The sequence below is a fragment of the Drosophila persimilis genome, unplaced genomic scaffold, assembly GCF_003286085.1.
Source record: "Drosophila persimilis strain 14011-0111.01,24,50 unplaced genomic scaffold, DperRS2 tig00000002-arrow-pilon, whole genome shotgun sequence".
NCBI classification, from domain to species: Eukaryota; Metazoa; Arthropoda; class Insecta; order Diptera; family Drosophilidae; genus Drosophila; species Drosophila persimilis.
Genome location: NW_020825289.1, coordinates 3,336,751 through 3,363,421, shown reverse-complemented (window position 1 = coordinate 3,363,421; position 26,671 = coordinate 3,336,751). Strand labels below are relative to the sequence as shown.

The following is a 26,671-nucleotide window of genomic DNA, read 5'->3' as shown; positions in this document are numbered from 1 at the left end:
GTTTGAGCGTGATTGTTCAAACGCAACGCAACCACTTGGTTTGAGCAATGCGGTTCGATGCGTTTTGACTTTGAGTGATTTTGCCATACAAAACGCAATCACGTCGAACTCAAACCCGAATCCAGCTCCGACTTGAGAGACTTTTTCCCACTCATTGGATGTTAATGTTAGCACTGCCGCACTGTTTGGCACAATTTTAACGGCCGCGGAAAAGGAAACAACGGAAATTGGTGTCGCCGCGGACAGTTAAAGTTAAACGTTCAGTACTTACCGTACTCTGTGATTCGGCAAAGACGTTATATTAGAGTAGTGTTCCAAATCAGACAAGTGCGGAGCACGCGAAAACTTCCGAGAATCGTTTGCTTCAGAAAGCTCGGCGAAAAGAGCGATCAGCTAGCGGAAGCAAAACACAAATCGTTGTCGAGCTTGCAGTTTTCCATTTTCAATTACCCATTTTCAATTACGTTCACTTCTGTTCTGGCCACGAAATATTTTTGTGTTGTATTCGGTTCATTCGGTTTTATAATTTTTTTGAGTTGCATTTTCCACAAGTGTTGAAGACAGGCCAACGAGCTGATAAAACAAGATGTAAAAGTAGAGCCATTAGCCACTAGCCACTAGCCAAAACCCATCGACAATTTTCGCGTGGTCGCAGCCAGTCTGTGAGCCGCCACAGAGCGGTGCTAATCATCGCTAAACAAACGCTGAAAAGGTGAGATAAGAGACAGAAGAGGTCCGCTCTCGGGGATGAAATTTTCATTATTCATTGACACCATTGCGTGGGCACAACTTTCGGAGTAGGTCGCCATTTTCATTCCCACTTATTGGTACCACTGCAGTGGCAGAAAAACTCTTCTACGATAATTGCACATCTCAGACAATAACAAAATTCTTGCATAGTTGTCAACAGAGGGAAGGGCGCGATCGACAGACTCAATAAGAGCTCGGATTTCATGTGAGCCGATATTTATTTTTATTTGCCCGACGAGACGGTCCTACAGTCTTATGCCTGTGCCTGGGCCTGGGCCTGTGCGGTTTGCTGTGTCTGCAAGCCCTGCCTCTGCCTGTCCGATTCGGAGACAGAAACGAGTACGAGTACTACGGAGTATTAGAGGGCAAAAAAATAATGGGAGGAAAAACCAATAGCATACCATTCCAGAAAAAGCAAACAGCGATTTCACGCTCTCTTCCAGCTCTGCGATCCTGCCGATTTCCTGTTTACTTTTTGTATTTTTGCGGCTACCGATCCCGCTCCCGCTTCCACTCCCGCTTCCACTCCCGCTGATGCCTGTAAATGAGTCGACTGGCCTTAGATCGTACAGTGCACGGTGCATACACGGGCTCATCAAATAAGACCCTCTCGAGTGGCGGGTGTTCGGCCAACGCTGCGTATGTGCAATGTGCAGTGCGCCCACAAACGCGTGACGCGATGCGTGAGCTCTCCAAAAACAAACATCTTCTTGGATACTTAGGCTTCAAAGTGGTCAAAGTCGCCTGTCCCTCCGTCCCGGGTATCAGCTGCTGTTCTGGTGGAATGCTGTGGCATCCGCGCCGGCAGTCCGTCAATTCAATTTTTGTTGTGGTTTGGTTTGTTTGTGCGCCTATCCTATGTATATTTATTGAAAATTTACTGCTTGCATAACAAACGACCAGCTCCTGCTTTTGTTACTGCTGCTGCTGCCGCTATGGCTGTTGCTGTTGCTGCTGCTGCTGCTGCTGCTGTTGTTGTTGCTGCTGCTGTGGCTGCCGCTGTCATATGCAAATGGTGGAATGAGGGGCAGGCGCTGAAAGGGCGCGAGGGTGGGGGCGCTGTCCAGAAGTCATTAATCTCGCGCCAAAACTGCTGACTTTGTCGAAATGAATTTCCTGTTTTTGCTGGCTCCGCGTCCGCCCCGGCAGATGACAAACAGTTTCCTTAGAAGCTCCACTCCAGAGAGTCTGGAACGGTATCGGTTTGGCGGGCTGTTTGTTATTTATGAAACCAAATATGTTGACCCTTTTCTGATTTGAGCCCACACGTCAGTGTGGCAGGGCAGGGCAAACGCACATAGAAGAGCACACACTCGTAAACATAAGACATTCGGTGTTCCGCGGAACGGACAGTGCTTTAAATAGCTGGATCAGTCCTGAGTCCCCCCCGCCCCTATTGCGCAATCGCCTAGCCTGGGAAAAGCGTGAATGGAATGGGGGCACAGGAATAGGGCTCAAAGTCACTCGCTGAAGGCTTCACGGGGGACGGGGTGCTGCAGCTGTCGACCAACTTAATCCCAACTTATCCCATCCTCAACAGCTTTGGAGCTGGGTTCAACTTCCTCGCTGTGCTTTTTGAGCAGCGCAACATTGTTTCCCAAATGTACTGAGCTCTATCTGGGAGATCAGTTTTCTGGCTACACGCATAGCACGTGCTTCAGTGCATGCTCCGACTACGACTCCGCCTTAGACTCCGACTCCGACTCCTTGCGACTTATAACATGATACGCACTGAGGAGTGGTGGACCGGGATGGGAGTTGACATGCGAGCGGGCTAATCTAATACGAGTATGCAAAATACAAAATGCAAATGTAACTAAAGGCGGTTTCCTACGTTTCCTATACTGGAATACCTTTCAAGGGAGGCTCTGGAACCGCAGTGAAACTCAGCACCACGCTTGATGCTTTTTTTGGCCAGCTACGGTCTTAAGGTTGAAATTATGCACTTGTTGCTCAAGTGCATCAGCAGACTCTGATCGGCGCAGCAAAAGATGCAATTCAATACAAACAAAAATGAGCAAAAAAAAGGTCCAGAATAAATGCCCAAAAACATAAAAACAGGTCTTTTGAAGCGGCGGCCAACGGTCAAACTGCATCTCGAGAAGGCATTCGCTGTATCCAGACAGACCCAAACCCCAAACTCTCCAAAACTGTATGTGCGGTGTGTGTGTGTGTGTCTGTGTGTGTCTGTGTGTGTCTGTGTGTGTGTGTGTGTTTATCAGTGGGATTGCGGTTGTGTATGCGTGATATTGTGTTTGGCAATGCAGTTGCTGCTGGCGAGAATGCATTTTATGCCCTGCTCTTGCTGCTTTCTGCTTTCTGTTGCTGCGGCGCTCCTTGCATTTTTGGTTGCTGTGCCTCTGGCGTGGCCGCTCCGTTCCTCACTGTTGGCTCCACGGGCCCCGAAAGAAGTGCCTGCAAGCTTTGAGGAATTCGCGATATCTCCGAGTACAGTAAAGGCCCAAAATTTCGACTCGCACGCAAACAAAAGCTCTGCTGACACAAGCCGATCATTCGAAGGACCATGAAGAGACCCCAAGTCCCATATCCCAGATCATGTCAGATCTATCTAAACGTTAGACACACTCGTTAGGACAGACTCCCTCTCTCTGCACGTGTCGGTGCATCAGTACATCGGTGCATCGGTACGAGTAGTAAAAAAGTTATTTGCGATAGCTTCCGCAGCGGTTATACTAGTGCAAACCCATTGACTGCACCAGGTCTAAAAATAGCCACCGGGCAGGCGTCTTTCCGCTCCAACGCAGGAATGCAGCTTGAGCTCCAGCCCCAGCTCCAGCTCCAGTGCAACTGTGTGGATGTTCCTGCCTCAGGGTGCGTGTACGTGTGCGTGTGCGACGGCTGTGGGCACAGACGGAGAGACGAAACTGCAGTTGGAGCGTCCTACAAAATGTCACAGCGCATGCTAACGCCATAATTTTCGGTCCAAACGACGGACACTGGCTTGGACAGGAACCATGACGCAGTGGGTCATTAAGTGTTCACCTGAAAAGGGCAGGCAGCACGCCTGCCTGCATGCTGGTGGTGCCTGCTGCAGCTGCATGCAACGGCAACATCCGCAGCAGGAGCCGTTCGAGCTGCTGAACTTTCGAAAGTGGCGGCCCGCACTCGGGGGGAACCGCTTCCAGTGGGCTAATCTATTAGGGCTCCGCCGCTGCCTCCGTGAGGACGAGGAGGCGGTTGTTGTCATCGCCTCAAGGACGTTCGCGAGTCGGCCAAATTAGGATACTTGAGAAAAACCACACTACAGTCACGTTTCATTGGCCTCTCTGGGCAGAAATTGTTGCATGTCTGCTCCGGCCTACCCCATCCCTGCATATGTTGTCTCGAGCACGTCCTTAGTGCCATGACGATTGCAATGGCAACCGCGATGGCAGCCAAAGTAAAGCAAATGCCAAACTAGCGACCCAAGCAAACAACCAAACAAACAAACAGGCAGACAGACAGACAGACACAGAGGTGGGGGCAGAGACGGACTTTCAGAGCCAGACGGAGGTGGACGCGGCTGCATAATGTGCGGCAAGGCAACAACGCCACGACTACTACAAGCGGCGACAGCAACAGGTTCTTTATTTTTAGTAGTCGCATTTTGAAAACCGCCTGCTCAATGTCAACTTAACGTTTGAGACTTAATTGTTGGCTCTCTGCCGTTTTGTCGTTCTTGTACAAAAGATTGTGTGCCCGAAGCGAGTTCTTCGGCCAAGTGGCTGCACTCGCACTCCCTCCCTGCATTGCGAGAGCGATGCCCAAGAACTTTGTGCATTTTATAATGGAACCTGGAACTTGCAACTGAACTCATGCCTCATCTCATCCTCTTTTTTGCGCGTGCGTCTTTTATCCTCAGCTTTGGCCGTTCTCCATCGCCTGGTCATGCCTCATCACCATCAAACGAACAGCCACAACCATTTGACATTTTTAAAATCAAATTACAAATTCAAACGCAGAGAAATGCCGACGATCCGCGCACTTCCTGTGGCATCAGCGGAAGCGCGTACACCACCGAACCAATTAGCGGCAACAATGTCAAAGACGTCAGCAGCATCAGAATCGGCCGCAACGGCAGTGGCATCGACATCGACGACAACTACTAGCCACAAAAGTAGATCAATTCTAAGTTTATTTATAGTAATCGCATGGAACTCTCTGCAAGAATTGGCCAGTGACGGGAAAGACGATGGCTGTGTCAGGGCTGCTGGCGACCATGGCCGTGACGTCAATGCGGACCGAGTGAGACATAGACGCACGCCCGGTACTCGCGATCCAAGTGACGAGGTGTCAATGGCACGTGAACACCATAAGCAGCAAGGCAAACAGAAGCCCCTATCTGGTTCTAGTCCACATCGGAGGAGGAGCCGCCTGCGAGCCACTTCTCAAGCGGTGTCGATGGCTCTGTTTGCTTTAGGATTGCTGCTACTGAATATGCGGCCGGCGGCGGGTAAGTGTCCAGATACTTTTTCTGACTCACACTTGCTTGAGGAGAGAATGACCCAAAATCATATATTTCGATATTTCCCTGAATCCGTTCATGGCATCCCATCTGTGTCTCCAAATGTATCTCCTCTCCTCTCACTTCGTGCCTGCAGCTGTGCGTCGGTCGCTCGCCCTTGCCCCGGCGGATCGAACGACAAATGTGACACATTTTAGTCAAATATGACGCAATTTCTCACGGCAGAGCTGTTGTTTGTTTACGGCAACGGTCGGCGGTATCGCATTCACTGCTTGGCATGCCGGGTCGATCAAAACAAAACAAACATATCAACAGATCAGAAAGACCGGCCCGCGAATTCTCCCTCCAGCATGCTGCGATATTTGGGATCGTTGGAACGACTTCTGCCTCAAGATAGTTAGCGGCAGGAACTCTCCCCACGGATTCCATTTAGTAAACACGCCAATATTTACGGTGGCTATTTCCAGGCCTTCTAAATCTGGAGGGGAGGATTCAATGGAATCTCCCAGCGCATGTCGTATCGCTAAGGTCGACTGTTTCATTCTAATTCTAATAAAATTCTGCCCAAATCTTGCTCTCCTCCCTCCGCAGCCGGCACCTGCTGGCAGACCCACCTGGGCAGCGGCAAGTGCAGCCAGATATTCTCCACGAACATCACCAAGTCGGAATGCTGTGGCGCCAGCCAGACCTTCTCCTACACCGATCGCGAGCTGAGCAGCGTGGAGTACTTCTTTGCGACGGCCATCGGAGGCGGCGTCGAGTGCGCTCCGTGCATTGGTAAGTGCGTAACGAGGTACCACCAATAAGGGTGCGCCCTTACATATGTACATATGTATACCAGTAAGATATTTGGGAAGAGATGGGGCTATAGACTGATCAGTAGCAGCGAGCTTCGTGGGACGAGAAGTAAGGATTAGGCAAATCATACAGCGATTAAATCAGCTATGATAATTGTCTGGTGGGGGTCGCTAGCAAAGAGTATTCAAACGAAAGAAACGATTATCTAATATACCAAATAAGGTACATATGTCGGTACCCGAAGGACAGGGTCTTTTCGTGTCCGACCCTTCTGGATAAATCCGGCACTAAAACTCTTAGGTCCGCCTTCCTGAACGACATCTCGGAGATGTCCACGCTGTGTCCCAGAAAGATTGCAAACTTTATAAGAGCATCTGGATGGGACAACTGTTGACATGAAATCTCACTGCAGGGAGGGAAGGATCCCAAGCGGTATCACAACGGGCGGAAACCGGCCTAAGTGTGTCGGGCTCCGAGCGAGCCTGGCAGCCGCCTCTACCTAACCTAACTCTGAGTTCTGCTGGCATCCATTCCATACTTGCAAGTCTCCCTAAAAGTGTTTACGAATAGACTATACTATATACTATAGTCCCAAATCGAGAAAAAACACCTGAAACGCGACGCACAGTGGGACATTCGGCCATTTCAGCTCGATAAATTATTAGCTTCTGAACGAAATAAGATATTTTCATGAAGAAGGAAGACTTAAGTTACATTGTCATACCGCTTGGGTATGCGCCTTTCCTGCGCCGTGAGACGTAATGTCAGTTATTATCCCATCCATCTTCCTCTGAAATGTCGGTTAGGAAGGGTGCGCCCGAAGATACATTCGAGAATATTAACGCACAATCATAGAGAATGACCATATCTACCACATTGCCGAATCTGGATCAGATCGAATCATTATTATAACCAAAAGAAACAAATCAATCGACGTCCCACAGTTAATAATTGTTTCAATGCAAAGCCGCAAAAAAGTAATCTGTGTGTTTTGTTATATTTTGTTCTTGCCATTTTTTAGAGAACTGTAAGGGTTTCAAATGTGGGCCAAACAAAAAGTGCGTCAAGCGCAAGGGAAGGCCCAAGTGCGTCTGTGCCCCCGAGTGCGGGGCAGCGCTGCGTCGAAGACAACACCAGAAGCTATGGAAGATGTCGCCGACAGTGGCAGTGACAGTACCACCACCGCGCGGCTCACGTAGTCTAAGTGGCGAAATTTTCAACAACAACCCCATCGCTGACAACCAAAGAAAGCATCAACAGCGCCAGCGCCAGCACGAACACGAACAAGAACAAACCCAAGAAATGCAACAGATGCTACGGCGCCAGAGTCACAAAAAGGCGCAGGGCGAGACGAAGTACAGAAGACTTTTGATTATAGACAGCAGCAGCAGCAACAGCAACAGCAATTCGCAAGAGCTGCCCACGGCCAGGCGGAGCGGCGGCAGAGTGGAAATGACGGGCTATGAGAGGCGCAGACACAGAAATAACCAAGGCAAACACTTTACAAGATCAATGACGACAGGAGCCAATGACTCGTCCAAAGCAGACAAGACGCCTGCACAAGCGGCGCTCTCTGTCTCTGTCTCAGTCTCGACTCCAGCTCCAGCTCCGGCTTCGGCTTCGGCTCAGTCTAGACACAAGTTTGCAAATGCTAATGAACCCGCCAACGACAGTAATAGACAGTACCAGAAGCTAGACAATGCCCCGTTCAGACACCAGAAAGCCACTACCAGAACCAGACGCATTGAGCATGCCCCAAATCATGACAATGGGCAGCGGGAGCCGCGCAGGCACAGGCGGCCCAAACACAGGCCCGGCAAGGATCATGAACAGCACGAACAGCGCTTTGGAACGGCAGTTAACCCGGCAGAAGTGGCTGAGACAGAAGCAGAAGCTGATACGAGCACCGCAGCAGCATCTACGCTGGCAGCGAATACCACAATGTCTGGGGCACATGCGCAGCGTCGTCTGTACCTGGATGAACACGGAAGTGAAATGACTGCGTCATCGGCAGCGGCTGCGGCAGCGACTGCGGTTGCGGACGGCCATAGCATCAGCATCAGCCATGGCCACTTGGCTAATGCCGGTGACTTGGCTTTTCTGGGTGGAATTTATGAGCCTGTGCTGATGGTAAGTCCTCATCCCATCCCATCCCAGTCCCAGTCCCAGTCCCCGCCATTCTATCCATTCCATTCGCACTTAGCGTTGCATACTCCTTGGGGCAGTTTTTTGGGCGTTTTGTTAACTTGGTTACTTTCAGCAGCAGCACCAGCAGCAGCACAAGAATCCGGTTTGCGGCACCGACGGACGCACCTACAACACCGAATGCCAGCTGCGCAAGCGCGCCTGCCGCACAAGCAACGCCCAACTGGAGGTCGCCTATCGGGGGCACTGCAAGAGTAAGTCTACCCATATCCACACACACGCAGAGAAAAATTCATATACTGTCCGGGCTGGGGAACGGGAACGGGCTGCTCGCGTGCCACAATTAGATTAGATGACAAATTATTGCACATTTCAATTACGGCCAACAACTTGTCGCCAGTGGTGAAATCAACCAGTCAGAGCCAGAGCCAGAGCCAGAGCCGGAGCCAGACGTTGAAGTTGAAGTTGGAGTTAGGGTAGCACCAATTGCATCGCCTATCCGATCCGATCCCGGACCCGATCCCGATCTCGATCCCGATCCCGGTCCCGGTCCCAATCCCCTCCAGAGCTTCGATCGAAATGTTGTGTAATAATTTAATGATACAGGAAGCACTCTCAAACATGCTCAAATTATCAATAAAACAGCGCGGCGCACAAGAACGATGAGCCAAGAGTCCAAAGAACTTGTTGGATTAGCCGTGAGCACACGACATGGCTGCTACTGCCACTGCCACTGCCACTGCCACTGATGCTTCTGTGGCCGTTTCGTGGCAATTTCTGTTGCAAGACATAAACGGCAATACTCGAATCAACAACAACACCAACAATGACAGCTATCTAACGTTGGCGCGTGCCGATATCCAATGGAATGCGCAATCGGCAACGCAACCGTTTGCCTATGCATGGAGCTGCTTGCCGCGGAAGATAGAAGGGGATGGATGGGACAGGATCCACATCTACGGCATCCACTCGCACTCGCATTCGCATTCAATAGCACTCGTAATTTTGAGCAGAAAAATGAATGCAATTTCTTGCAAGTGTCACAGTTGGCGCCAACGCGTTGGGGCCTCGCATCAGCGGGCCCCATTGGCGTGGCATGTACCATGATAAATTTCGACAGTTTATTGCTCGCCATATAAGCGAATATATCCACACTCACACACACACAAACACACACTTTTGTACACTGCGACGATCTGGCTAATCATAGAAATTGGCCAATAGTTTATTAATAGTCCCAATCAGCGCCTAAGCAACGAAGACAAAGTTGCCAGATTCGGCATGAGTTTACTCAGGAGACTAGTTCAGATGTGTTGACTGGTGGGGCTTCGACAGCGCGAATGGGGAAGAGCTACGTGGACAACGCCAGTTCTTTGTATTCTGAATACAAAATTTTATTTGCAAAATGAATATATTTTGTTTGAACTTTAAACTTACAAATTATTAGGACTATGTGTACATGTGTGCGTGTATTGTATTGATGTACGCTCTCATTTCCACAGGTAGCTGTAGAGGCGTCCAGTGCTTGAATGGCCTAACCTGCGTAGAGGATCAGTACCTGACCCCGCACTGCATTCCCTGCAAAATCGAGTGTCCCCGGGAAGAGGAGGAGGAGCAGCAGCAGGCAGTGTGCGGTGTCGACGGCAAGACATACAGGAGCCTTTGTGATATAAATCGAATGATTTGCAAAACTGGACGTTCCATCGCCGTGGCATATTCGGGACCCTGTCGTGGTATGTATGAGTATTTTGTCCAGTTTCTGGAGTCGGCTCTCCGACTGCCCGCGTGCCCGGCTGCCCGGCTGCCCGGCAGTCGGAGTTTGGCTGGAAAAGTCAATCAAATTAATTGGTATGGAGAGCCCTGCTGCTGTCGGCAAACTGTAGCCTGCAATTGCAATTGCAATTGCAATGGCAATTGCAGTGCATTGTTGCTGTTTTAGCTCTGAGGTTTTAGCTGGCTTGATGGTTGTTCCAGAGGGGCTGTGCAAATTTAACAACAATCAGCAAAGAACCGCAATTTTGCATTTGATTGACTTGGCTGACTGAGGCTTAGTACTCGCATAGGCGATTCGAGTCGAGTCGAGTCAAGTCAAGTCGATTGGTTACCTTGCTGCTCTGGCTCTGACTGTGGCTCTGGCTGTGGCGATGGTCTGCAGCCAGGCCATATCGGGTTGCCGCTGCTCGGCGATTGGCTGAAATTGCTGCATTTGCTTATACGGCTCCATGATTGCCAGCAATTCGATTAGGCCGCACTGTCGCACAGTCTGTCGGCTGCTCCACTTTGCTGGCGCGCATCCACAATTACAGCTTGCCCCGCTACCGCGTCGTCGGTGCTCGTATCATTCATGCTTATTAGTTTTGTGGTCGCACTCCGATTGATCGACTCCAATATCCAATTAATTACAATGCAGGCCGCAGTGGGAGCTGGACTGCCGGCTGCTGGCTGCTGGCTGCAATGGCCTGGTAATTGCTGTGTTTTGTTGCAAATTAATGCCGAAACAAACACTGCCAGCCCCGCGCCGACAGCAACAGCTGACGCAATTCCCTCTACCAGCCGCACCCCTCTGTTATTACTTATCAATGACCAATCATTCTGCACCCAGTACGATTATGATGTCGGTCCGCATTCTCCGAAGTTACCAGCACTACCATTACTCTCCTGAGAGTCGGCTGAGACCATTGCCGGTAGAGCTTGCCGGCTCCTGTACCCTTCCAGCACGATCTTATGCCCACTCTGAACGGTAGCCGGACATTACAATAAGTTAAGATCATTAACTACTATTCACTTTTGCTTTTAGCCCTTTCCTTTCCTTCCCTTTCCTTCCCTTCCCTTCTCTTGCGTCCCCTTCCATTTCATTCCCTTCCTGCGAATGCGTGCGTGCATGCAGTTTCTTGATCTCGGCCAGACTGCTTTCTTCCTCTGGCACTTCCACTCACACCTAGTCGTTCCCTTGCCATTGCAATTGCCATTGCCCCTTCCAACTGTTGGATTGTACGAATATGCGTCTGTTCCTCATTATGTTCTGTGGATCGCCCGTCGATAAGATAGTGCACCTGTGTGCGTTGGTCCCTGAGCTTTTTATCTTCATGGATAGTCAGTTTATGGCTCTCGTGTGTTTGCTTGTCTGCTTTCACATACTCGTAAATACTTGCAGCGATCCAGCGATCCAGCGAACCAGCAATCCAGGCTCGGGTCCAAGCAAAATAAAACAGGCACAGGAACAGAACAGGCACTAGCACAAGCAGGGACTCAGACTCAGAATCAGACTCAGGCCACTAAGAGTTCCCGCTGCCCCCAAGAAATATGACTACACGTTCAAACCATTAAAACGCCATTTTCGCAACGACTTTGGTGACGCAGGTTCTGTGATTGCAACTGCCAGACTCGGCCGCAGCCACATCCCCATTCCATCCCCATCTCCATCCCCATGCACATACACAGCCGTCTAGCTGTCCACGTCGTCGCGACGTCACTTATGTCTGGCTCAGCGTCTGGGCTCTTGCTCTTACTCTTGCTGTTGCTCTTCCCCTGCGCTGGCTGTAGTTTACGATCGTATTAAAATCACCTTAAACAACACGCAATGCCCGAATAGCCAGACAGCCAGAATGGTAACACAGACGCACACACACATTCACGCACACATGACATAGACACACAGACACATGACCCACGCCAAATTCCTGACCATGCCACACAATGTTGCATTAAGTTCCGCCAACGGACGTTGGGCAATAACCGACGGAGGGGAGATCCGGGACAGCCGCTGGCGTTGATTAAACCACGTCGACATTGCAAATTATAGTTGCCCTGCATTGTGACGGCATTATCAGCCATACCTGCAGCCACATCTGTAGATGTGCGATGTGTAGATATGCTGATGCAGGCGGTACGCGAGGCAGCGAGGCCGTGGTCGTGGCCGTGCTCCCGACATATCCATCACAATCAACCAGTGTGGCCAGGGGGAGCCACGCAGGGAGGAGCGCAGTCGTTGCAAAGGACCTAAAGGCCTAAAGCTAAATTGGCAGTTGAAATTAATAAACTTTAACTGTTACGAATTGGTAGACGGGCGACTTTCATGCACCGTCGCCGTTTTGTCCGCCCAGAGATGCAGAACCAGACGTATGTATACTCTGCCCCGCCCCGCCAGCATGCAGCCCATCCCCCGTCCAGTCCATGCCCTGCTCCACCCGGTAAGCAATTGCCTTCTACAATGCTTCGGGGGCATGCAACATTGTTGCCAAGTCGGAGATCATGTTGACGATAAATACATATATTGCCTGGCGTTTGCGGCTGCGTGCCGCTTGGCTGACTCCCTTGCCTCTTGGCCGTCCGACTGTGCTGGATCTCCAGCTCGGTTCGGCTTGCTGCTACCCGTCTTGAGCATGCGCTCCAGTCGTCGCGTGCGGGGTAGGGCTGCCCTGTCCGTACCATTGCCTGCGGTGTGAATAATATGTCAGCGTAGAAAATGGTAGTTCTGGGACCCAACGACAGCCGAAGCCACAGCACCACAGTTAAGCGGAAGGAAAGATAGGATAGTATTGGCATAAGTCAATGCTGCAGTAGATTTCTAAATCATTATGGTGGATATTGGATCCGAAGTAGTAGTTATAACACGAGATTATATATATGCGGAGATTGGACTGAATTTAAGATATCGACAGCTAAAAAAAAAAACGAGGGGGAACGTTGTGAGTTGCTGCGGACTCCGCAACTCTACAGTTATACCCGATACTAAGTCAGTATGGCTCTCCTCCGGCAGACGCCGCTAATATTAAACGACACGACAAAGAGTGCGTGCGAGAGAGACAGAAAATCAGTCTGAGCGTGACGCCGGGCGCTGCGTAGCCACTGCAAATTGATTTCTTGCTTTTGGCTACAAAAATTATCCGATCTGATCCAGATTCGGCAATCTGATAGATTCTGCGTTTTCAGTTTTCTTGAATGTGCAATATTGTGGATGCAACAGATTTTCGTTCTTTGTGGGGGCGGAAGGGAGTGGGGCGAAATTCTGAGATATACGTTTTAGTTTACGTTTATAGTGAGATCTAACAGAAGTGCGGATACCAAATATGGTTACTCTAGCCTTAATAGTCTCTGAGATTTGTGGATGCCCCAGAATTTCGTCCTTTGTGTGGGCGGAAGGGGGTGTGGCGAAATTTGGACACGAAACGGTCAAGGTCCGATATCACAGGAGTGTGGATACCAAATTTGGTTGCTCTGGCTCTTATAGGTTCTGAGATCCTTGAACTCATATTTTGCAATTGGCAAAACCGACCATGAAACCTGTGTGTTAGAGAGAGACAGAGCGAGAAAGAATGAAATTGTTTTCTTGATTCTGGCTATAATAATTATACGATCTGGTTCAGATTTTGCACTCTAGAAATGTAGTCATCTTCTACTATTCTGCGTCTTTAGTTTTCTCGTATCATCGAAATTGTGGATGCCACAGATTTTCGCCCTTTGTGGGGGCGGAAGTGGGCGGGGCAAAGTTTTGAAATATTTTTGTAGCAGTGACATTTCACAGAAGTCTGGATCCAAAACATAGTTGCTCTAGCTCTGAAGGGGACGGACAGACGGACAGACAGACATGGCTCAATCGACTCGGCTATTGATGCTGAAACGATTCCTTCTGGACGTTACACACATCCACTTTTACCACAAATCTAATATACCCCAATACTCATTTTGAGTATCGGGTATAAAAACAGCGCTTGAATCTTGTGGAGATTGCGATTAAATGATGATGACTTTTGCTTCCTGGTGCTAGAACGTTTTTTTTTGCATATTTCACGGAGGCTCTGGTTCGTAACGTCTCAAGTGCCGTGATTGGCAGCACCTGATGTTGTTCTGTTCTCATGGGTAGCCGGATATGGGCCGGGGCCCTTCACATTGGCCATAAACTGAAATTGCAAACATAAAACCAAACAGAAACTTAACCACGGCCAACTGAATACGTGAAATCGTGAAATTTATTTTGCAGCGGACCGCGTGAGCTGCGCTGACATCATATGTGGCCCGAAGGATACTTGCTTGGTGGATCTGGAGACGCGTCTGCCGCGCTGCGTGTCCTGTCGGTACAATTGCCCGAAGCAGCGACTGGTGAGCCTCCGCTGGAGTGGAACGATGTGACACATTTTACTTAACGCCCTTTCCCACTTTCAGGTGCACAAAATATGCGGATTCAACAACCACACATACAGTTCATGGTGCGAGGTATATCAGCACTCCTGCAGCACCGGGTTCTTCATAGGTGTCAAGGCCGCGGGGAGCTGTTAGAGAGAAGCTGCTGCGAAGCATCTACGTATTAATATCATTAGCAAATGACATAGAAGGCGTTATGGGGGGAGGTAGCTGTCGCGCATTTCTGCGCTGTGTACTCCCACAGTTCCAGCATCCAAAGATTCTCGTTGAGCGTTTCGTGTTGTAAGCGGTGGATGGCCTAAGGTGGTTGGCAAACCGTCCAAACTGTCCACTAAATAATATCGAACACACTTTCATATGGCAAAGTATTATCAACCATACGACATTACGTATTGCAAGCTCTCTTATCCGACATATGTATGTATATTGCAAGAGAAACCACATATCTTAAGAGGCTTTTGTATTTAACATTAACATAGGCTACTTCATAATTAATTTAAACGATTGATTTTCGTGCGCAATTCACTCGCATTTAGTTTAGCCACACGAGTAGCCGACCGACGTCATATTTATTTAACATTACCATTTTCTACTTTTTTTTTAAATCGAAGCTAATTTAATTAATTGACTGATAGCTTAACCGTATAGAAAGATTTTTAATTAATACTATACACATACATATATACATACATAAATGCAAATCAATAAGTATATGCACACATAATCCACACATACCTATGCATATGTTTGAGCAATTGTTAATTAAATGTGTTTCCATCTTAAAAGTAAAGGCCTTTCAATCGCTCTCGCCGGACAGTTCGAATATGTCGTTGGCTCGCTGATAGCGAGCCTGGGTAATCTTTAAATTGGCCATCTTCCGTTTGTCCACGGGCCTGGAAGCGCTGATAGTTTCACCCCTCCCTAAGCCGCTGGTTCCCTCGTTGGCCACCACATTAATCTATCGAAGCAAATCATAAAATATTAGGTAACTTAGTTATATGACCATTATGTGGGCTGTAACATCATGTTTACCGGTGTCAGTAAGCCTGCACTGGCGTTGGTCTTTCCCAGGGTATTGCCCTTCTGCCACCCAAGCTTGCTCAACATCTTGAACCCTTTGTTTGAGCTGGCAATCTCCCTGCGAATGTAGGTTTTACGAAGCGTTAACGGTAACTACTGAGCAAGAAACTTTCGAGCTTTCGGGCACTTACGTATGCACACACGCCACCTCTGTCTTCTCCTTGTCCGTACTGCTTCCCACGTTGACGCGCCGCGTTGCCGCACGATCATTGTAGTTTGGTTTCTGCTGTCCATTGCCACTAGCTTCAACAAATTCTATAAACCGATAAGAGGATAAAGGAAATGCGTTCCTGGTAAGAAAACACACGTCGAAGCTAGTTACGTTGCGACGGCTACTACTCACTCTCATTTTCCAGACCGTACTTCTTTTGCAGCTTCTTCAGCTGCTCCTTGTGAGACAATACCGTCGCAGTTGATGACAACGCTGTTGCTGACACTGGCGCTTGCGTCTCTATCAACAGACCCGGCTCGCATAGTCCGCACGTGCTGTTACCCTCGTGCACATGACACAAGAGCTTAGTCTGTCCAATGGTGACAACACTCCCGTGTACCAGATCCATCGGATCGCTCGCCATGCGCATGCCATTGAGTACGGTGCCATTCCGGGAGCCAAGGTCACGACATCTATAAATTCCCGACTTGGCCTCGTAGTAGAATTCCAAATGACTCTTGCTCACGTTCACATCTGGTATGATGACATCATGCTCGCCCTCGCGACCTAGCGATCCACCCTTATATGTGATCAAATGAAGGCTTCCGACCAGTAACTCCTCCACGTTTGTCTCCTGAACAATGATGCGCAGCGAGGGCGGATACTTCTTGGCGATGTCTATACATGTTGGGAGAACAGAGGGAGAGGTGTATTGTATTAAAAGTCTGTAGAACGACCATTACAGAAGGCGAGATAAAAATGCGGATCGGATCTCTTAAACACCTTGAAAGCGTCCAGCAGCCTTGAAGACGGGAACACTGCCGTCGTCTTCACTGGCGCTACTGCTGCTATCGTTGTCGCTGGAGTTGGAGCTGGAACTGGAGTCGCTTGACTCGGACAGCTCGCCGTCTTCGGCGTCGCCGTTATCATCGGCATTGCGACGTTTCCTTTTCGGTTTGCGGCAACGCTCCTTCTTGTTCTTCTTCTTACTGTGCTTCTTGTTCTTCTTCTTCTTCGCCCTGCGCTTGGACTTTTCGGCTCGTTCTTTAAGCTTCTGCTTTTCGGTTTTAATCTTTTGCAGCGTTGCTGTGTCCGTTATGACGCCTCCGAGTTCGTCGAACTCCACCTCATCATCCTCATCGTCCTCGTGCCTCGCCGGCTCCGATCCGGGCTTAGCTGCGTCGTTCGCCTGCAACCAGTGAAGAAAAGAAATCCGCGTTTTTATCGAAAGTTCTGGGTCTTAGTTCTTACCTAATGCATTGCTACGCATTCGGTCTATGCTCAGTTTGTGAAAACCCTTTAAAAGTCTACTATATGCGCAGGGGTTCAAGTGCTGGGCACCGAGGAGAAGAAGAACATCGGTTAATTATGTGGGCGCCAGTGGGATGTCCACACCCGCTCACCTGCACCTGAGCCTGCGAATGAAACTCGTACGAGTCTTTGCCGTGATCGTAGCTGTAGTAGCAGCCTGTGTTGCCATCGTAGTACAGATCGTACTCCTGGGAGAAAGAGAAACAAAGAGCGGGTTAAAAAAAATTCGTGCCCACGATCTACTTAGGTCCATCAGAGCGATAACCTCTGAATGTCACAGCACAACTTGCTGCACACAACAGAACGCAGCGGAACGGGACGTCATAAAGATTACATTCGTTGTTTATTGCATATTTACCGCGTTGTAGTAGTAGCCTGTCTTCGGATCGTAGTACATTCCCGACGTCGGCTCATACACGAAGTTGTTTAGGTTCTCCGCATGCTTGGCCGCCTGGCGCATCTCGTCCACAAAGCTGAAGGCGTCTGTTGCCGAAACTGAAAATGACACAACAACCGCTATAACGCCATGTCACAACACATTGCAAGGGACACTGCGCCTTAGCTAACTTATCGCCCATAGCCACTAGGCCATAAATCGTATACACCCCCACATCCGTCCACTTGCGCAACTTTCAAGCAGCTTTGCAATAAACGGAAAAATGGGATCTCAGGGTAGCAGCGCTAATCTCAGGCACTAACAAGCCTGATCCGGCCTGATTATGATCAGGCCTGGGGCCCCGTTGATAGCGGCAGTGGGTGGATGGATCGTGAAAATTGTACCTACTCCTTGGAAAAGCATACTGGGATAGCCCTAACCTCGTGCAGGCAGGTGGAGGAGCATGAAGTGTCAAAAAGAGTGTTGATAAGGTCAGCCAATGACCAGTCACATGTGTAAATCATTTGGTTTTTTACAGAAATTTAAGAGAAGGTGAAGTCTATCTTGTTTCCTATTATGCAGAATAATAATATGCGTCATAAAGTCTGTTGCAACGTAGGTCGGCAAATCGGGAGCTATTGCCAGCAATTGATAGACAGTATTCCAGTCCGAGCGATTAGCATACATCGCGCAGTTGTAGATTCAGATTCAGATTCAAATTCGGATTCAGCTGATCTTGCTACCTAAGTGTTTTTGTTTTTAATTTGCTACTAAACGCCTGCTGCAGATTGTGCAGTTATGTCTACGTCTGACGGAATTGCATTGCGAAAAGTGAGCAACTCTTATCGGGGAATAGTGCGAATCGAGGTGTGCTGTCAAGGCGCCTGGTGGGTTAGTCGTTACTCATCGTTCGAGACAAGCGGTTGGACCCAGAGCCCAGATTAGCCGAATCAAAATGATGGATGTGGAGGTGCGAGAACTTATGCAAGCCTTTGTGCTGAGTGACTACCAGGTTCAAGAGGTGTACAGTCGATTCTGTGCGGAAATATCAAAGGGCTTGAAGCGGTCCACACATGCACTAGCCAACACCAAGTGTTTTCCGACTTATGTGCAAGACTTGCCGACGGGCGACGAGATGGGGAAGTATCTCGCGCTGGACTTGGGTGGAACAAACTTCCGGGTGCTGCTTGTTTCCCTCAAAGGTCACCACGACGCCATGGTGGAGTCCCAGATATATGCAGTTCCGAAGGATTTGATGGTTGGCCCTGGCGTCGAGTTATTCGATCACATCGCTGACTGTCTCGCCAGATTTGTGGAAAAGCATGAAATGCGAAATTCCCATCTCCCACTAGGTTTCACCTTTTCGTTTCCCTGCGAACAGAAAGGTCTCAAGGAGGCCATTTTGACGCGCTGGACAAAGGGCTTTGGCTGTCCGGGTGTGGAAGGCGAAGACGTTGGTCGTTTGCTGCATGAGGCCATCCAGCGACGGGGCGATGCGGAAATTGCCGTCGTGGCCATACTCAACGATACCACAGGCACTCTCATGTCCTGCGCACACCGAAATGCTGACTGTCGTATAGGCGTTATCGTGGGAACTGGCTGCAACGCCTGCTACGTCGAAGACGTAGCGAACGTGGATCTTCTGCACGCGGACTTCAAACGAAACCAGAAAGACGTCCTGGTCAATGCAGAGTGGGGAGCCTTTGGTGAGAGCGGCCAACTGGATTTTGTGCGCACCGAATATGACCGCGAGGTGGACGATACGTCAATCAACAAGTCGGAGCAATTATTTGAAAAAATGACTTCCGGCATGTATCTGGGAAGATTAGTTCGTTTAATACTGATGCGCGCCATGCAGAGCAAAGTCATATTCAAGTTAAGCAATCGACGGGAACATTTTGCCACCGCGTTGCAAAAAAATGAAGACGTCTTTGAAACACGATTCATATCCGAGATTGAGTCGGATTCTTTTCCAGAATTTTCGAAAACAAGAACTATTATCACGGAGCTTTTTGGGCTGGAGAAGGCCTCAGTCGAAGACTGCCAGAAAATCAAGTACATCTGCGAGTGTGTGTCCAAGCGGGCGGCCACCTTGGTGGCCATTGGCGTCAGTGGCCTGATCAACAGAATTTCAGACCGCAGAGTTGTTGTTGGCATGGACGGCTCCGTGTACAGGTACCATCCTAAATTTGACGCCTACATGCGCAATACAATGCACAAGCTGGTGAAGTCGGACAAGGAGTTTGATATTATGCTATCGGAGGATGGTTCGGGGCGTGGTGCGGCTCTTGTCGCCGCTGTCGCCAGTAAAACGAAGTGATAGAATAAAAAATTGGCTCATTCCTGGAACTTACATTCTGCGGCAGTCTCCTTTTTTTCACTTTTGCCAGGAACTTCTTCCTCGTCTGAATCGATGCTAGACTGTAGGGCTGTATGAGATAGTTTCTTCTCCTGGCTCAGCTGTGTCTGAAAATCATAATTATTAATACATACTATATGCACTATGAAATGTACTTTTTACTTGTTTCAGCTTTTGTTTGTTGGCCGCAAGCCTAGTGTCGTATTTTCGGATAATTCCATGTAGTTTTTCAATGTACTGGTATAATTGCCGCTGATCGCAGGCCTCCACATCCTGCATGCTCTTCAACTGTATAAAATCATGCTCTGAAGCAGCTTCACTAGAATCTTCCCCAGCCGCTGCCTCCGCCGCCACAGACATTTTTTGTATTTATAATTTTTTTGGGGGGCTTCCTATGAAGGTGTAAATTGCCAGGTCAGAGAAATATTCGATTTTGATGCACTTGATATAACAAGTTATAGCAAAACAAAACATAAATTTCGTCGATGATGTCAAAATGTACGGTCTGACTCAAAGAAATATACCAAAATATACCGTTCCATTTTTAAAATATACCGTATATATACATTCTATATACATATTCCTCGCTTTTGATATTCCATCGAATATTACTAGCTAGCCCCACATAATTTGATCCAATTAATAAACATATTTTTTACTTAACTGGTTTATTTAAACTACGTGCTATTATTGGATTAGCCTAAGAAAAGGTTTTAGCAAAAAAGGTGAAACAAAAAAAAACTTAAGAGAGAATCGTTAATATTGCTCAATTTTGATATTCCGTTGAATAATACTGGCTTACTAAAACCCCCAGCCCTGTCCACATAGTTTTATCCCATTGATGAATAAATTTACAAACAAGTTAAAAAAAAAAAAATCGCAATGTTGTCACGTCAATTCATGAGAGCGTGGGATGACAAACATTTCCGCAATTATATAAAATCCTTTTCCACAGGGTATTCAGAATGTTGCCTGTCTGGTCCATACAAATGAATGTTGAGGCAACTTTTGTGCTGAATGATCAAGTAAGAACATGTTGCTGCAACAAAAAATGTTAATAATTGTATATCAACTGTGGTCACTAATATGATTAAAAACACTTTTCCTGTCTAGCGATTGATCAAGGCTCAAACAAACAAAAACGGCATGTTGGCATTTTAGTAACGTGTTAAAATATGAAAATATGCATATAAAATATTCTTATATTGCCCGCAGAACGCAGATACAAATATTTTTGAAATTTTTGTTGCGAAATTTTTTAAGCGGAAAATGAAAATAAAAAGGCCCTACTGCAGTTCAGTATGATTTTTGAATAACATTTAAAAAATGAACTCGATCAGTGCTGAAAGTTAGCTTGAAATGGATTTTTCGTCATGGCGTGCGCCTGCCAGCCCACATGATCCTAAAAAAACTTCAAAGTCAGAACAAGCGGCTCAGGGCAGCTAATGTTGGGAAATTTACAAAAAGGACGAATCATATTTTCACACAAGTATAAATTATTTACTGGCCGACATGTGCCATAGTACTTTTTACTCTACAGAAGATGAAATTATCTCACATATAGGGTTCTAGAAAGGCTGTTAGTTTCAAGCAGAAGTTAGCAATACAACATGTATATTCACAGGTCACAAAGCATTTATTTTCTTTTAATACATACATTCAGATGGTCAAAAATCAAAAAACCTGATCGAAAATGGATAACAAAAATCAAAAAACCCGGGAAAACTAAAAAAAAATTGTGCTTGCATATGATGTGTTCTGCACAGCTTTTTAACGATTTGGACTTGATTGGAGGCCGAGAAATCAAAATTTGGCGGATTTCAAAAGTAGAAAATTTATATTTCGTTACGATAGATCAATCGTCCAGGCTGCTGGAATTGCCCGTGCCCGGGGCTCTGAAAGAACGAGGGCGAAAGCGAAGGAAGAGAGAGAGAACGGCTGCATAGACTGCAGCAATAATATAGGGTATAGGGTATAGGTATCACTGGTGCACCACTGACTTTTTGGCTAATATTGGACCGAACAGAAATAATGATCTCAGTTAAAGAAAAATTCGACTAATACTAAAAAAAATGTTGTATCGGTATATTTTGAAAATGTGACGTATTTTCGGTATATTTGTGAGGGTCAGACCGTATATTTTATACATAAATATTACCAACAACAAACAAAAAATAATTGCAAGGCGGCGGGCAGTTTAATAGCAAAATATAAAAATAAATGTTTAAAGTTTGAGCACGTCCAGTTAAAAATCGAAAACTCCAAGATGGGATTCGTTTTGTCGAAATTTCGGGTTCGTATTTGGGCAAAACAAACTTTTTGCATGCATATTAAAATATGACGTGCCCATGATTCTAATTATAGAAGGAAAAATCAACGGAGGAGGTTCTGGAGGCCCTGCAAGTACAGATCAAAGACCTGGAGAAATACATGATAAATACTCAAGAGAGGAAGCGGAGCTTCGTCACGAACTTTCTAGGAATCACAATTGGCGCATACATCGTTGGTTTTGGATTATGGTGTTGCTTTTACTTTCCACCGACATGGAAAGAGCGCATCGTGTACTTGGTACCGCTGCTCCTGTTCCCCGTTATGTGAGTAATGCAGTGATTTGATGATATCACAGAAATGACGCGCCAACTCAAATCTCTGATTTTTTGCACTCTAGCATCGTCTTCATGCGGCAGATGTTTACGTGGTACTTTCAGCGCAAGCTCAACAAAAATGGCGATAAGCTAGCCCAGCTGAAGGAGAAGAAGAAAAAGATATTAGAGCAGGTCATGGACAAAGAGACCTACAAGGTAGTGCAGACCAATATGGCCACTGGATGTCAATTGCTTGTCTTATTCGTTCTTTTCTTTAACAGGTGGCAGTGAATCTCCTGGAACGCTTCGGGGACAGGAAGTTAAACCAGTCGTTTAGTCGTTCCCCCGCAATGCAGCCTCAACGAACGCCACAACCTGCAGCAAGACTGCCAGGAGCCAGTACGCAGCAGAGATTGTTGACTCCGTATAGCAGCGTCTACCGCAACGTCAACAACAACAATCTAAACAGCTCGACACAGTCGATGACGTCAGCATCTCCGAATGTGGGCGCAGTGCAGGAACTGCGTCGGCGTACGCCTTTTCCAGTGGTAGATCAGAACCGGTCACGTAGCGCAGTGGACCGTATTGTAGACTTTATTGTAGGAGACACTCCGATTCGCTACGGCATGATCTGCAAAGAGTGCGATGGCCATAACGGTGAGAATTGAATTGATGTGTTACGTCCGACACTCTACTGTCGAATTGTGTTGCTCCTCCAATAGGTATGCTGCCGGAGGATGAATATGTTTTCACTTCATTTCGTTGTGCCTTTTGCAATGCTTTGAACCCAGCGCGCAAGAAGCGACCAGTGGCTCCTCGACTCTCACTAAATCAGCAAACACCACCTTCAAACAATCGCATCGATAGCTCCGGCAGCGATTCATCAGATGACTACGACTCTGGTAGCGAAATTATTGCATTTTCCACTTCTTCCACTTCCACTTCCACTTATCTTTCAGATAAGGAGCAACTGTCGCGCCGGGCTTTGTTACAAGATGAGCCTTCGGATGACATTGATAAGGAGGATGTTGAGGCCAATCCCAGTGCCCAAAGTGCAGCAACTGTGACCGAAATAGGAGCAATGGAGACTGAAACTACTGAGGCTGTAGCTGAGGAAGCTGCTGGAGTGGTCGAGGTCGACAGCAAAGCCGAAGCTGAAGAAGCTGCTGGAGCTTGCGACGGCAAAGCCGAAGAAGCATCAAGCTCCTAAACGATCGCCCTCATCAGCTTTAGGCGCGAGTTGAGCAAAGTTTTTACATTGTTTGCTTAATAGTTTACTAATTTAACACTTTGTTGGTAAGAAAAATGGAAAGATTTACTTCTGTTAGCCTGAAAAAAAAATGTCAAATTGCAGATATTGAACTGACTACATTTTTTGCAAGTCGCATCTAAAGCTCCTTTCAGCCGCTTTCTCTAATGGTAATAAACCAAGCGGCCACGCCACCCACCTATGCATTTGGCTGGCACCACACCCCGAGCTCGCACTGGAGCTGTCAGCTTAGAAGGAAATAGATAATTAAAATCTTGACAAAAATAAGGCGACAACTAATGGCATAATAATTTAAAACGCGCCGGGTGACAAAAAAGGAAAACTTGAAAACAGTCGCGATATACCCAGCAGTAGCAGCAGCATTAGCACCAGCACCAGCCAATATCAGCTTACAAGCGCGAGAACAAACACATGGATGCTTTTGGTCCAGCCAGGGCTATGCCGCGCTGGAGACTGGCTACAAAGACTGCACTTTGCGAACGGTCAACCATTTGAATTTCGCTGGCTTTTATTTTTCTCTATTCTATTTTTTCCGGGCCATTGATCAAGGCTAACGAGATCGATCGGCTGGCGTTGGAGCAACGTACCACAACGCATTAGCCATACCAGCGTCGACCACCTACAAGTTGTAGAGCAGAACAGGCAGGCGGCGATTGCGGGACTAGACTGGACTGGACTGGCTACGCTGTGCCGCGCCCGCGCAAATTCCTGGCAATGGCTGACGGCAAGCACAAATTATAAGAATTAAACTAAATCTGTTACACTGTTGCCAACAATTGGGCACGTCCGCCTGTCCACGTCCGTCTTTATAACATGTTCATGCACACATGTGCTTGTGTGTCGTGTTGCTGCGACCTGGGGCAATGGGTGCTGCCTGATTAGCTCATAATTTGTGTGGCACTGGGGTTTTCATGCCATGTAATTGAGTTTTCCATCGAATTCTGCATCGGCTCTGTGTCTGTGACGTAGCCAGCCCAGGAAGTCGCCGCGCGCGTTGGTGCGTAAGTTGATTCCACCTCCACTTCCGCGGTTCGAGTGGACTGGCGCTGCGCATGCGTTTGTGGAATAGAAATCCGTTCCAACGCCGACAGAATAACGGGTTATGGAAGACAGAATTGCCAAAGGCGAAAGGAAAACAAGACTAGGGATGGAAGAACAAGTAAGGGAAAAGGTCTTGAATTCAAATCCATTATTGAAATCAACGCATATGCAGGACATGTACATACTTGCAAATTTCATATCATATAGCCAGAGTATAGCCACATATCGCCCAACCCTAGCATAGAAGTGAACCTCAGGCCACCTCTCGAATACGTGTATTATGCATTAAACGAGAAGTAAGATCTAGTGCAAGTTCGCTGCACTGAAACCAGTTTCCAATGACATGGGCTGCTGGCACTGCCTTCCGGGCAGGCAGGCAGGCGTCGGCAGCATGTGGCATGCCAAGGCGATGGCCTCTTACACGATCCTATCCGAAAAGCTCTGAATAAAGTGATTCACGAACTGATCCCCAACATAGGCAGAGGCGAGACAAGGGCCGGTAATAAAAGTAGAAACAACAGCGACTGGCAAATGGCAATTGAAAATTGGCCATACGCCAACGCGCAGTTGTCAAAATACAAAACCAGCCCAGAGATTTCTTTTGGCCAAACGGCAAGTTGGGGCTTAGTTCATTGCTAATGACGGCATGTCTGTAACTCGATATTCATACCTATGTATGTATATATTATATACATACATGCAATATATACACCATTCCTTCATACAATATATCTATGCTATTCGTAGAAGTTTGTCTGCACAAGTATGTGTTCGCACAGTGAGTGCTTAAGCACATTACCTGCATACTGCATGCATGTCCGTCTCTCGATTCGGCGGTACGTACCTCCAGCCGGCCCCGTTCGATTTATTTGTTCGCGCTCTGCAACAAAGACTCATAATAATCTGTTGGGCCAATCAAGTAAAATATGCGCGAGATCAGTCAACTACAAAAGCAACAACCACAGCCCCAGCAATTGCCACGGCCGCTACGAGCCGCCAATGAAAGTGAAACCGATTCAGACCGAGAGACTGAGACTGAGAGTGAGACCAGACTCGACTCGGTTCTAGCCTGCACCAGCATCCGCTATATAAGCCTGATGGCTGCTCACCGCAGCAACAGTGCAGCGCTGACCAGGAACAGAACCTAATTGGAAGTTTAAGCTATCGACTCATAGTCCAATTTGGTCAAGGATTATTCCCTGCCAGCCAAAGCCAATCTCGCGCCACTCGCACAAACATTCGTCCCGATGTTCTTCAAGCTGGTAAGTGGGTCCATGCCTCCAGACCTCCTCTTCCAAGAAGCAACCAATCATCTCGGCTCTCATTCAGCTGTTCGCTTCCTGTCTGGCTTTGGCTCTGGCCAAGCCCCAGCATCCACCTGCAGCGCAGTATCCGGCCGGCGTGAACCCGCAGGACTGCCCCGGCTTCCCAATCTGTGATAACGAGCGACTGCACAGCCCCAAATCGCAGTGGGGAGCTCCGCAGAATCAATGGCAGCCGCAGCCACAATGGCAGCAACAACCGCAAACGTGGCAGCCGCAACCCCAGTGGCAGCCGCAGCCTCAAACGTGGCAGCCGCAGCCGCAATGGCAGCCACAACCACAGCCCTCTTGGAATTCGGCACCTGCGCCTGCTGCAGGCGGAGACAAATATCCCGCTGGTGTCAATCCCCAGACCTGCCCCAACTATCCGTACTGCGACGTGAATGCCGGACACGCTGGCGGTCCTGTGGCGGCTCCTCCGCTGCCAGGCTGGACAGAGCGTCTTTACCCGGCCGGAGTTTCTCCACACGAGTGCCCCAACTTCCCCTATTGCCACTAGAGCAATCTGGGGTGATGAAGATTCTATTCTATCCCTATCGTTTCTATCTCCCTTCCCCGCAGCTTCCCCAACCTAACGCTTCGCCCTATGTTCTCAATTAGTGAAAATTGATTTGAAATTCTGTTGTTGGCGCCGAATAAAATGCATGTTGGTCAAAGAATCAGAGCTTAAGAGCTGGTTTTCCTCTGCCAGGCAACTAAAAGTGAGAAGTGAGTGGAATGATGCTGAGGCCATTCTCTTGCTCGAGCAAATTCCTGATCTTGCTGTAATATCGGGAGTGGTGTGGTGGGGAACTAGGAACTTCGAGTATCAGCTCGGAGTGCCGCTCTATGTCATGCAACCGGAATGTGGCGTGCTCCGCCCTTGGCTTACAACACG

The 26,671-nt window shown here is 48.1% G+C and overlaps 5 protein-coding genes across 10 annotated transcripts; 4 read left to right on the top strand and 1 right to left on the bottom strand.

Annotated features, from left to right (window-relative positions):
• Positions 1 to 228: 228 nt before the first annotated feature.
• LOC6591197 lies at positions 229 to 14,819 on the top strand. 4 transcript variants are annotated; one of them, XM_026985034.1, is made up of 8 exons: positions 229 to 712; positions 4,713 to 5,203; positions 5,807 to 5,992; positions 7,035 to 8,143; positions 8,274 to 8,412; positions 9,661 to 9,891; positions 14,139 to 14,257; positions 14,321 to 14,819. In XM_026985034.1, the coding sequence occupies exons 2-8, from the start codon at positions 4,717 to 4,719 to the stop codon at positions 14,432 to 14,434; spliced, it is 2,385 nt and encodes a 794-aa protein (XP_026840835.1). In that variant the 5' UTR covers positions 229 to 712; positions 4,713 to 4,716; the 3' UTR covers positions 14,435 to 14,819. The 4 variants fall into 4 exon arrangements, with proteins under 4 accessions (XP_026840835.1, XP_026840834.1, XP_002015446.1 ...); XM_026985033.1 differs by having other exon boundaries at positions 4,613 to 5,203; positions 8,277 to 8,412; XM_002015410.2 differs by having other exon boundaries at positions 4,613 to 5,203.
• A 116-nt stretch (positions 14,820 to 14,935) lies between these two features.
• Positions 14,936 to 20,121, bottom strand: LOC6591195 (angiogenic factor with G patch and FHA domains 1). 2 transcript variants are annotated; one of them, XM_026985037.1, is made up of 9 exons: positions 19,739 to 20,121; positions 19,572 to 19,683; positions 17,200 to 17,336; positions 16,934 to 17,029; positions 16,782 to 16,863; positions 15,723 to 16,208; positions 15,511 to 15,634; positions 15,332 to 15,437; positions 14,936 to 15,257 (listed from the first exon to the last, which is right to left on the bottom strand). In XM_026985037.1, the coding sequence occupies exons 1-9, from the start codon at positions 19,934 to 19,936 to the stop codon at positions 15,096 to 15,098; spliced, it is 1,503 nt and encodes a 500-aa protein (XP_026840838.1). In that variant the 5' UTR covers positions 19,937 to 20,121; the 3' UTR covers positions 14,936 to 15,095. The 2 variants fall into 2 exon arrangements, with proteins under 2 accessions (XP_026840838.1, XP_026840837.1); XM_026985036.1 differs by lacking the exon at positions 16,782 to 16,863 and adding an exon at positions 16,314 to 16,719.
• Positions 18,123 to 19,572, top strand: LOC6591196 (hexokinase type 2). The gene has a single exon (XM_002015409.2). It carries the CDS (start codon positions 18,173 to 18,175, stop codon positions 19,535 to 19,537), a length of 1,365 nt encoding a protein of 454 aa, XP_002015445.1. The 5' UTR covers positions 18,123 to 18,172; the 3' UTR covers positions 19,538 to 19,572.
• Positions 20,122 to 21,790: 1,669 nt separating the features above from the next.
• On the top strand, positions 21,791 to 23,687 carry LOC6591194 (endoplasmic reticulum junction formation protein lunapark-B). Of its 2 annotated transcripts, XR_003408416.1 has the most exons (7): positions 21,791 to 21,869; positions 21,941 to 22,170; positions 22,245 to 22,377; positions 22,443 to 22,818; positions 22,884 to 23,063; positions 23,121 to 23,457; positions 23,516 to 23,687. XR_003408416.1 is itself a non-coding variant. In XM_002015407.2 (6 exons), exons 1-6 carry the CDS (start codon positions 21,843 to 21,845, stop codon positions 23,369 to 23,371), a joined length of 1,197 nt encoding a protein of 398 aa, XP_002015443.1. In that variant the 5' UTR covers positions 21,791 to 21,842; the 3' UTR covers positions 23,372 to 23,509. The 2 variants fall into 2 exon arrangements, 1 of the variants encoding a protein (XP_002015443.1); XM_002015407.2 differs by lacking the exon at positions 23,516 to 23,687 and having other exon boundaries at positions 23,121 to 23,509.
• A 1,927-nt stretch (positions 23,688 to 25,614) lies between these two features.
• LOC6591193 (tyrosine-protein phosphatase non-receptor type 23) lies at positions 25,615 to 26,453 on the top strand. Its single transcript, XM_002015406.2, has 2 exons — positions 25,615 to 25,734; positions 25,802 to 26,453. The coding sequence occupies exons 1-2, from the start codon at positions 25,720 to 25,722 to the stop codon at positions 26,291 to 26,293; spliced, it is 507 nt and encodes a 168-aa protein (XP_002015442.1). The 5' UTR covers positions 25,615 to 25,719; the 3' UTR covers positions 26,294 to 26,453.
• Positions 26,454 to 26,671: the final 218 nt, after the last annotated feature.